The sequence below is a fragment of the Morone saxatilis genome, unplaced genomic scaffold, assembly GCF_004916995.1.
Source record: "Morone saxatilis isolate NCDOM2014 unplaced genomic scaffold, NCSU_SB_2.0 Contig21, whole genome shotgun sequence".
Lineage (NCBI taxonomy): Eukaryota > Metazoa > Chordata > Actinopteri > Moronidae > Morone > Morone saxatilis.
The window spans coordinates 11,106,280-11,117,068 of NW_023339774.1; the positions used below are offsets into that span (position 1 = coordinate 11,106,280).

A 10,789-nucleotide genomic window follows, 5' to 3' on the forward strand; every position below is an offset into this window, starting at 1 on the left:
GGGGAGGGAGATCCATCTTCAGGTCTGTTGAAGAGGTGATTCACTGCCATCCAGTGGACAATATATGTAGTACAAAAGTAAAACCTTAAAGGGTCAAGTTATTACCTGACTTGCTTCTACCAACTTCTAGTTCTGGTTTACATTTACAATGTATCTTTCCAGAAACAGTGTTGTGGTTACTCTGAATAATCCAAAGACTTTAATGGGGAAATGTTTCATTGAAACTACTTTCTACAAAACAAGTAGTCCCCCTTTCAGTCTCAAACTACGTTAACACTGTAAAATAATTATTGGAGCATGTCCTTTAATATTAGCTGAACTCCTTTAATGTTATATAAACAGGCAAGTTTAGTTAAAGTTGTTGTAGTCTGATGAAAACAACAAAAACAGATCATATGAATTATTTATTGAAATTATTTCTGTCACACAAAAAAACAAATAAATAAAGTTACTTCTTAAAAACCATTACACAAACCTGAGATTGAAAGTGCATATGCACCACTACATGTAACAACAGATTAAGACAAATTTGCACTCTTATATACAGTAACCCTGAGTCTGTTTGCTTTGAATCCTAAAATCTCAACATACTTTATTTATAGGTTAATTTATTAAACATTGCATGGCATAGCATTTCCACTAGGTGGAGCAATATGTTTAGTTTTTTTGTAAAGGAGGCACATTGTGGCTGCAACACACCCTTTATACAAGCACAGGTGCAAACAGTCACCTTCATCAGTGAGAACTGTCCATATGACGCTTAGAAGCACATTAGAAGATTCCTCTGAAGCATCTTCTCATCTTCTTCTTCTTCTGAAACATTTCAGCTGTGTTCAGCACTGCAAGAGAGAGCAATGTTAATAAACTATTAACAGAATTCAGGGAAGATCTGGTAAAATGCAAATACTGCGTCATAATGATAATAACCTTAGTTTCTGTTCATCGTGACAATGTTGTTGGTGACGGTGAGCTCCGATGAACAGAAGTCAGCCGAGTTTTGAGACGCTACCTCGTGAGGCATCTGAAAGAGTTCACGAGTGAGAGCGAGATGAAGAATTGCCGTCGTGATAAACTATGACAGAATACAGATTTATTTTCTGTGCAGGAGTATGGGTGAGGACTGACCAGGACTGGGGGAGCCATGAAGAGGTAATTGAAGGGGTAGTGCAGCAGGTTGATGCAGGTGGACGAGTATAAATCTGCATAACGCATCAGCTGGCTGGCAAACAGCGTCTGTCTGGAGCCGCTGCGCAGGAGGCTGCCCATCTGGCCATAGGACATGTCCATTCTGTAGGTCAGCACCTGTAAACACAAAACAACAACCGCATCAGCAAAAACAAAACACCCAGACAGAGAGTAATAAAACATGAAAAACACCTGAAACACAACTGCTGAGCTGAGCAAAAAATTCTGGTGTGTGTTTCTGTAGCAATAATGCATTCTTAGTTTTTTAAATAATTTTTCTGGCCTTGAAAAGAAAACCAAACAATCCCACACACTGTGCATCGCTTGAACTCACTTTATAATAATAATAATAATACACAATACTACTACTACTACTAATAATAATAATAATAATAATAGACAGGTAAATAAACAATGCAGAGAATAAAACAAATACCTTTTCCCCCCTTTCTCATAGTAAATTCATAATTCACAGTTTTAGCCACAATCATCCCTACCACTATGACTAAGTCAGCAAATGATACATCGTCACTCCTTATCCCTGACCTAACCCCTTTACCCTGGGTCTTTCTCTAAATTCCACTATACATGCATAATACGGTGCAGTGCTAAATAAATAAGTAAATAAAAGTTAACATTTATATTCTGGTTCTAGATGCACCTTCCCGTTAATCTTCAACAGAGTTCAATAAATACAATCTCTATTAAAGAGTGATTCCACTGATGAAAACACAGTGTGCACGCAATATAACTTTTTAATATATTAATCCTACGCACTTGTCACTAAGACTAAGGACTTTTTTTTAAATTATTGCTGCAATGTACAAATTTCAAGCCTCCCAGTAGGCAACAAATGTCCCATTATTTCACATTGTTAATGATCTAATGTATTGCTATGAACAAAGTTCTCATTGCACTAATCTGAGCTGTCTCCTATGTCATTAAAACATTTTCTTTAGCAGTGTTCAAAAAATGAAGATGTGTTTTGATATGTGGAGCTCACCTTCATTCTCGTCTGAATGGCCCTGATGTCGGGACACTCTTGGCTGCCGCTGTCCAGATGCCTTCAGACGACAAACACAGAAAATAATAACAGCCGTTTCAGCCCTTCACGTAACAACATTAAAGCTCTTGTACAGTAAGATGTTGGCATGGCAACAATGTTACTAAAACTTGGTAAATGTTTGATAAATGACACAGTTGTTGCAGCTTAAATCAGTGGGTGTAAAACATCAACAAGGTTCAACTTAATTATTAACATGATACACATGACGGTTTGTTTGATTTCCTTAACAATTTGCATTTTTACATTCAATACAGCAGATCATTTACAAATCATGAATTACTAAAACTATACTTGACACAGACTGAACTAATGCCTTTACTACTGATGGAATAATGTTATAGATTCATTTATTCTTAGGGTATAAGTGATAAATCATATAATGTATTCATCTATTCCATGTGAACTCATCATTCACCATAAACTGTTTAGTTACCATTCAATAAGATTTGATTATATAACAACGACAGATGGGCACAAACTCACTTGTAAATCTCAGCTAAGAAGACATCGAGACGTTTCAGCTCCTCAAACAGATCTGCAAAACCAAGAAAGTCATCAAGACTTTGAAGATCAACAAAATGATCACAATAACACCGGATGTTGTCTGCTTGTTCTTACTTTTCTTCTCCTCCCACACTTGCAGCTCCTTGGTGAGCTCCGGTACCACCAGGAAAGTCTTCCAGCCCTGACGTTTCTTAGATTTGAGAATGTCGCCAAAGATGTGGTCCCCAACATAGAGGATGTCTTTACCTTTCACATCCAGCAGATCGCAGACGATGTCTGATGATCCTGCAACCAGACGTTCATTTGAAATATTACATAAGCATGAATGAACAAATTCATCCACATCACAAGCACACATAAAAACACACTTATGTATGGAGGGAAAGATAAGGTCGTAATAGTTTTAGTAATATAAGCGATTGTGAAATTCAACCACTGCTGAATAATTAATATTGAATCAATAATTTTACTTTTAAAAATCATCCAAGGTCATTTCAAATTTTGTAGTACTTCTTTTTTCAGACAGAAAAGTGTCTAAAAGAAAACAAAAGCTCAGTTTAAATTTAAATAGTATAACAAATAACTAATAATAAACGTTATTTATATAGCATCTTTCAAAACTATGATTTAAACAAATACACACCACAATTTAAAAAAAAAGTAAAAAAATTAAAAACACAAAATACAATAAAATAAAAATTATATAAACAAATAAAACACATTTAAATTCAATTAATTAATTAGTATTCAAATTAAACTATTTTTGCTTCCATATTTGAACATTTATTTATCCTTGTAAAGGGTGAGCATTTGGGGTCTAATTATATTTCCTTATCCATAATCTTAAATTACAGCCCCAAATGTTCACCAAAATTATAACCCCTAATAAACCCTAATAATAAACCAGTTGCTGCACTATTGTCTGAACAGAATCGACTTTCTGTCTGGAAAACTACATTATTAGGTACCGGTAGTACCTAATAATCAAAATAGGCCCAAACTGGACATATCAATAACCACCTAGTGTGTAAAAACTGTACTAAATATTCTTCTTTCACCCACTATCTATTTGTGCAGTTAAATATAAATGTGACAATTAATTGAAAATTCACAAATAAATAAAATCACATGAATGAATCTCACCTCCGGAGTAAACAGTGCCATGCTGGAGGTCGCCTGTGTAAGTCCCAATCCGAAGTTTTCCTGTGTGCTGTGTCCAGAATACAACATGTCACTGAAACCTGCTGCAGTTCAACATTAACATGTAAAAATCTTCAGTTTAAGAAAGACTATTTCATACCGTGTCCACTTGTCTCAGCACAGTCCCCTCCGCGAAGAACAGCGGCTTTCTGGTATCCACGACGACCAGGTCGAAGAAAGAGCGCCAGGACTTTTTCGGACTTCCAGACTAGAATGAAAACTAATGTTAAATTCACAGGACTCAATTAAATGGACACTTTCCTAATAGTAAAACCACTTATTACACTTACTTTAGCATTGCTTTCAAGTAGGTATTTCATAATGGACTTGATGGAGAAGGAGAAAAAAATAAGACGTTAGAATAAATGATGATTTTGAAGGGTCATATAATTTGTATTGGCACTATTAGAAGCTCACCTCAGTGTAGTTGTAGTCACTGTTGGTGGCGAGGAAGACCTTGGCCACCTCTTTAATCCGGGTCAGGAGTATGGGGAGATTTGTCTGTAAAGAACATATTCATTTATTTATTGTATGTCAGAAAGCTCAAACACATTTTGATGCATATTCTTGTCAATTTACTCACATCTTTGACAACATATTTCTCCAAATTCTTGATGGTTCGTTCCTTTAGGATTCCCTATACAGCACAAACAGATACAGTATACCAGTTACTGTTCAGTAGAGACAAAGTATGATTTCCCAGGCCAACAATGGGGCACAATTCTGTATCTTTTAATCTGTTAATTCACCGTATCGTGAATGAAGTCCATTGCATCTCGAACATCCTGGAACATGCTTCTGTAGGACATAAACAAGTCGCCATGCTGGTAACCCTTCAGGATGCTGAAAGAAGAACGTAACAGCAGAGAAAAGAGTGGTGAGGTGTGTGTGACAAATAATTCATGGATTGATTTATAACAGTTCAGAGCTGAGAGGTAAAACAGGAGTGGCAAAAAAGAGTCAAACCTATGGGGGAAATAAAACTCACTTTGTGTATCTCGTGCATCTGGTGAAGAAGTCCACAAGGCAGGTGTACAGATACGTCTCTGCAGGATGCGTAAAAACACAGGTCAGCTGCTACACTTGCAGGATATCATATATATCTTTTATGCTTACAGGATTACACACAAAATATGAATTTAACCGTCAAATTCAAAATCTTATATTTCTCTACAGGTGAATTTTATACCTGAAAGATTGAAGAGCGTGTTGAGAATGTAGAAACGGTCAGTGTCGTCTCTTTGAATGAAATTGTTGGGGTAGTATTTCTGGATGTCTTCCCTGTGGAGCACAAACATAACACAGTTTAATATTACAAATGTACAAACATACACAACTAACTGACAAACAAATGTGCATGAATGTAAATGTCATGGCTCTGAAATCTCTCTGTGAAATCTTGTCATAATATGTTGAAACAAAACAGATTAGACACCCTCATGTTTATCTGCTGTCGCGGTTTGTAACCAGAGAACAAGAAAGACCACGTCGAGCCAGCTCATCTCAGCTGACCATCATGCTGCTGTCACAATTAGCTGTTTGTGTTTCCCTTCTCATTAAATAACTATGAGTGGCATCCAAACGCAAGCAAACATGAGAGTCAGGTTTTAATTAAACTGTAGTTGTTTTTTTTATCCAGTCAGTCACAGTAAGACACATTTTTACCGTTGGATCAAATCAAAGCTTTCTTTTTCGAATTTGAATGTGTTCCACTCAATAAAATCATACAATTTTAATACTAATTTACTGTATACTACCAGTATTCATTCATCCATTTACTCAGGTTTAATTGTGTTTTTATACACGTTCATATCAGTAATCTTTTGGTTGTGTGTGTGTCTCTGTCTCTCTTCCTCGTTCCCTGTGTCTGTATGACTTCACCTGAGCTCCAGAGTTCACATGTAGAGGCATCCATCTTTAAAAACATACATGAGTATGTGGCGACATTTTTGTACTTTATTTTGTAAAGATTTCAACTTTACCCTTTGATGAAGCAGAAGCCGTGACTGCAGACTAAAATATTCCCATTTGAATCCACCTTCAGGAGGTTTCCGTATGTGGTGTCGATCACTAAACCGCTGTAGGTGGGGGAAAAAAGAGAGAAGAAGGTTATCAAGACATTACAAAAATAATTTTCATTATTGATGTATTGATCAATTAAATGCCAGAAATATTCAAAGCCGCCCATCATGGAAATGTTTGGCAATTATTTAAAGAGTAATTGATCATCAAAATAGTTGCAGATTTCTTTTTTCAATTAATTGACTAATCGGTTGGAATTATTATTAATACATTTAATTGTTAGATGAATCCTCAGGTTGATTTAAAACTAACCGTGTGGGGAAGCTGGGGTCGTATGTGTAGCGTAGAAGCTCATGAGGGTATCCAATAGACACCATCCTGTCTCTTATCAGCTCAAAGCCCAGGCTCTCGTAATCAGGAGACTTATACACTACAAACAAACACACACACACACACACACACACACACAACAAAAACAACACCAGCATATAAACCTTGTGTAGCCAGTTCAGAATAAAGAATTCAATACAATAGAGTTCAGATTTACAACCTCCACATGATGACCCACTGAATATACACAGGTCTTTCTGTTGCAGTGGCGCCTTTACATACTTGCCATCGTGTAGTCCATGTCAAAGCCATAGCATTTGATGTTTTCCAGCGTCAGATTTCTGTTGACGAACACCCTGTGATCAACAACAACACAGTTGAAGCATGCAGACACATGACCAGATGACAAGATGTCTGAGCACAAGACCTCAGAGATGTTATATAGGGTAAGGTGCACAATCTGTGTGTGTGGTGAGGTTTTCTGAAGGTTCAGTATGTTGCAGTATACACAGTCAGGTATTTGCTTATCAGCGTGTTTGCATCAATTCTATCCAGAGGTTGTGTTCATGTAGGCCTGAAACAAAGTCTGTGACATTACTAGGTATCCTTGTGGTTGCTTTAATGGCTTAATGGCTTTTTTTTTATCAAAGGATTCTTTTAGAAATTCAGGAACTTCATCTACATCAGACCTCAGTTACCTTTATGTAGTTTTAGCTGCTACTCTCCAGCTGTAAGTCCCTACAGCAGAGGTGGAGCTGGGTGGAGGGTAGAGATGTTATCATTACCTTCAGCTATCTCCTCCACTGTTTCAAATGACTGCCAATTACCAGCGGGACATATTTTTTTTAAACACATGGTGTGTTTTTAACAGACAATGTAACTGTACATTGTTTCCTGTGTCACTTGCTACCAGATGCTCCTCTTTATCAGTGACACCCTGACAGAGAAAGAGAGGCATATCTGCACCACCTCAGGTCTGGATGGCCCAAGGCTCAACCCTTGCCTGACAGTTTATACTAATAAGGTTTCTCTAAATAATTTACCTGCAAGCTCCTGTTTTGTAAATGTGTTACTGCTGAGCACTGAGGATCTTTCTCATGGGATCAATCCAGCAAATAAAAGCTAGTTTCTGATGTACTGTAGAAGGAGTGGCTTCTGGTTTCAGTGTCCACTGATTAAAATATTTAGTGATAGGGTCCTTCAGAGGATAGAAGCAGGTGAGCAGTGTCGGGAAGCATGTGTAATTTGTAAAAAGAATAATTTATAAATAGCATAATTATTAAATCACTGAAGAGAATGACTTGTTAATAATGTAGAAATAAATACAGAAAGTGGATTCCTCCTGTCTAACACAGAAAGATGACCTGAGGGGGGAAAAAATACAAAACTTCACAATGTCTTATCATAGTGTTGTAAAATAAAAATAAAAAGTTGGCTAAGAAGGGTAAACCTTAGTGGTGTTGTTCACCTCGGAGTATATTTGTGTATGACATTTAAATCAACCTAAATCAAATGGACTCACTTTTGGTCAAATCCTCTCTTCACCATGGGCACATCAGTGGAGACGATGGGATCTGTGTCCATTGCGTCCTTTGCGTCCATTGTCTGCAAACTTTAAAACGAAGCCTGCAACTGCTCGGATGCTCTGCTACTCTGCTACTTTTTTTTGCCACTACAGAGGCATTTAAATGACCAAAATGTACCCAAGTTTTGTGGGCGTGGAGTTGTTGGTGATGTAAACAGCTGCAGGATACGCGCATCCAGGCTCTCTTCTTTAGCTTTGGTCACACATTCGTCGCGCATGACATTTGGCTTTGAACGCATAGATTGTGTTATCAGAGGCGCACACATGTGCCGGGGCAGCACGCCTGCGTAATTGGGTAGGAGTTTCCCGATGACTGTCAGTCCCGCTGTGACCCGAACTGGTACACTGTATTCATTCAAAGCAAAACAGCTCATATGTTAATGTGGTTTATTTGCATTTGGCTTCACCAAAAGCTGCACTGCACTAGTAGGCCTATAGAAGTCAGCAATATGTTCTTAAAGCATTACATGCAAAAGTTAAAATCTATATAGCTAATGTTTAGTGTCCTATGCTGCAAATTTATTATGATCTAGGATTTGTATTTGCATGATGCAAAAAATTTAATTGCTAACCAAGTATACTATATACAGTAAATTGTTATATGTTATAATAACTAATGCATTAATATGTGAGCTGCATTTTAGTGTTACAGCTTGTTGAGGTAAAACTAATCTATTATTTTTTACTATTTTACTGTCCTGTATAAACTCACACTGTCGGGTAGTTTAGTTAGTAATGAGTCATATTTTATACAATGTGTGTAAAATATAAATCTGTAAAGTAACTTAAGCTGTGTAACACAGTGAAGTCAAAAGTGATAAGTTTTTCTCTGAAATGTGGTGGAGTAGAACAACTTTTCCAGCAGTAGCTAGATGAGCACACATGTCTTGTAGATAAACACATGCACATACACACACACACACTTGAGGCCATTTGTCCTGCATACTGTTGTTACATACTGAAGTTTATGCAACTGGACACTGGATGTTCTGATGAGTATCTGTTTGGCCTGAGCTTTAACATGCAGACCCCACTGATAACCTAAAGGACCAAACCTGGTTTTAAGTTACAAGGGCAGAGATTAACACAGTCTTGTCTGACAGCTGTAGCCAAAATCCCCTTTGGGACATTTTAAAGATCAATAATGGCAGTTCACCACTAAAATAACAACACACAAACACAAAATAGGAACACATTAAAATATATTTTGTTACAAAACCCCCAAAAAACAACATACGCCATAAAAAACAGTAAAGCCACTTTTATTAACGTTGTCTTGCAGTACTGTATTGTTCACATGACTGACTCAGTAAAAATGATACAGATGGTCTGTAATAATAGAATTAAACTGTTATATGAGTTGTATCTTTCTGCCTGGGTTACATTTAAACAATTTCAGTAACCTCAGTGTGATATGAAGTGACTTCTTCAAGCTAAATGTTTGCTGATTGACAATTTATGACCTCTGTGAATATGATCAAAACTTGGTCTTGTATGTTTTGATCCCGTTGAGTTTCTGCTCAGTGTCGCTTATCCTCTGCGATTTTTCCGATTTGCTGTGTATCTTCTCAAACTCTGCAGCAATCTCCAGTGCTGTTCGATTCTTGGTCTCAGGGAAGTACAGCCTCACATACAGGCCACAGCCAGCGCAGAAAAACAGGAATATGAGAAAGCAAAAGTACTTCAGGTTTGCCTGGAAAGGAAGCATGTTGGAGGACATTGGTACATTAGTGTGAGTGATGCATTTAATAATCTCTCCTAACTAACTGGCCTGTAGTTAAAATATGCCAAATTAGACGAAGACAGCAATGTGCTTTACCACTAAGATAGGAAAGACCATCCCCAGCACAAACAGCCCTGTCCAGTTGAGAGTGCAGGCGATTGTGTATCCAGCTGATTTGAATGACTGAGTAAATAATTCCCCTGGAAGAGGAGCTGTTACTCCAGCTGAGGGTCAAAAACAAAGGAAGTAAACAATGCAGTAAGATGTAATCCTTGTTGATTCAGAAAGGGCATACTGAAATTGAAATCATTCATAAAATGGCTCAGATTTGGAGTGATAAATATACCTGGTCCACTAGCAAAAAAGAAAATGAAGATAAAAATGAGGACCATGCTGCAGTACGGCATCCAGGAGACCTGAGTCTGAGGAAAAAGGAGTTTATGAGTGATTTGAGTTGCTGTCAGTCATCTATTGTATTGTTTGAAGCATCCAAATATGCTGCAAACAGTGTCTGGTTTTGTGATAACTCACTTGTAGGTACAGAGTTACGGTGAGGAGGATCAGGGTTGCAGACATTCCTACATATCCTCTGAGCAGCAGGACTTTTTTGCCTGTATTCTCAACAATCATAAACTGCGACAACAAAAACACATTTTAAACCACAAGGGGGAGCTCTAACTATACATTAGGACTGTGAGAGCAGAAGGAAGGGGTGTTACTCAATCACAAAAAGTACAAATAGAGAACATCTATAGGATATGTAAGGGATATCACACTCAACATTTACTGGTAATAGCCATAAAACATGATAGGATATTAGTGAAAAGGGACTTACACAGGCTACAGAGGTCGCCAGCTCACACAGGCCTGTTCCCAGGGCCGTGTAACGTAACTGGTCTTCTTGGATTCCTGCCGCACGAAACACATCAAAAGAATAAAAGTACACCTGGAGAGAAGCATTTGAATAAGAACCACAAATTAAAGACATTGTTCACTTTTTTCAGTTTAACATGAACTACAGGCTTCAGTGAGCTTTAGAGGAAGCAGAATTTATTAAGCTGAGATGGAGCCAGGCAAGCTGTTTTCCCCTGTTTCCAGTCTTTGTGCTAAGCCTTACTAACTCTTCCTGGCTCCAGCTTTATATTAACAAACAGATATAAGAGTGGTATCGATC

The 10,789-nt window shown here is 37.5% G+C and overlaps 2 protein-coding genes across 4 annotated transcripts in view; both read right to left on the reverse strand.

The window, feature by feature from the left end:
• Positions 1-391: 391 nt before the first annotated feature.
• On the reverse strand, positions 392-8,034 carry nt5c2l1 (5'-nucleotidase, cytosolic II, like 1). 3 transcript variants are annotated; one of them, XM_035668108.1, is made up of 18 exons: positions 7,830-8,033; positions 6,590-6,663; positions 6,290-6,407; positions 5,938-6,033; positions 5,145-5,236; positions 4,944-5,001; positions 4,705-4,798; positions 4,539-4,592; positions 4,373-4,456; positions 4,246-4,281; positions 4,056-4,163; positions 3,899-3,965; positions 2,870-3,040; positions 2,735-2,786; positions 2,189-2,249; positions 1,126-1,302; positions 928-1,021; positions 392-839 (listed from the first exon to the last, which is right to left on the reverse strand). In XM_035668108.1, the coding sequence occupies exons 1-17, from the start codon at positions 7,907-7,909 to the stop codon at positions 929-931; spliced, it is 1,515 nt and encodes a 504-aa protein (XP_035524001.1). In that variant the 5' UTR covers positions 7,910-8,033; the 3' UTR covers positions 392-839; position 928. The 3 variants fall into 3 exon arrangements, with proteins under 3 accessions (XP_035524001.1, XP_035524003.1, XP_035524002.1); XM_035668110.1 differs by lacking the exon at positions 7,830-8,033 and having other exon boundaries at positions 6,594-6,663; XM_035668109.1 differs by lacking the exon at positions 392-839 and having other exon boundaries at positions 929-1,021; positions 7,830-8,034.
• Positions 8,035-9,128: 1,094 nt separating this feature from the next.
• The window catches only part of slc2a11l (solute carrier family 2 member 11, like), a gene marked incomplete in the record, with an annotated part of 3,894 nt that continues 2,233 nt past the window's right edge, over positions 9,129-10,789 (reverse strand). Inside the window, 5 exon segments of the mRNA XM_035667519.1 lie at positions 9,129-9,585; positions 9,712-9,839; positions 9,962-10,037; positions 10,147-10,248; positions 10,451-10,561. Of these exon segments, the coding sequence (XP_035523412.1) occupies positions 9,370-9,585; positions 9,712-9,839; positions 9,962-10,037; positions 10,147-10,248; positions 10,451-10,561 (633 nt within the window).

Bases quoted from the DNA above. Each gene is read 5' to 3' on its own strand.
- nt5c2l1 (XM_035668108.1), bottom strand. From the start codon at position 7,909: ATGGACGCAAAGGACGCAATGGACACAGATCCCATCGTCTCCACTGAT. The intron at 4,457-4,538 runs GTGAGTAAATTG...TGTTCTTTACAG, and splicing joins AGAAATATGTTGTCAAAGAT to ACAAATCTCCCCATACTCCT. The intron at 2,250-2,734 runs GTGAGTTTGTGC...TGTCGTCTGAAG, and splicing joins TTCTTAGCTGAGATTTACAA to GCATCTGGACAGCGGCAGCC.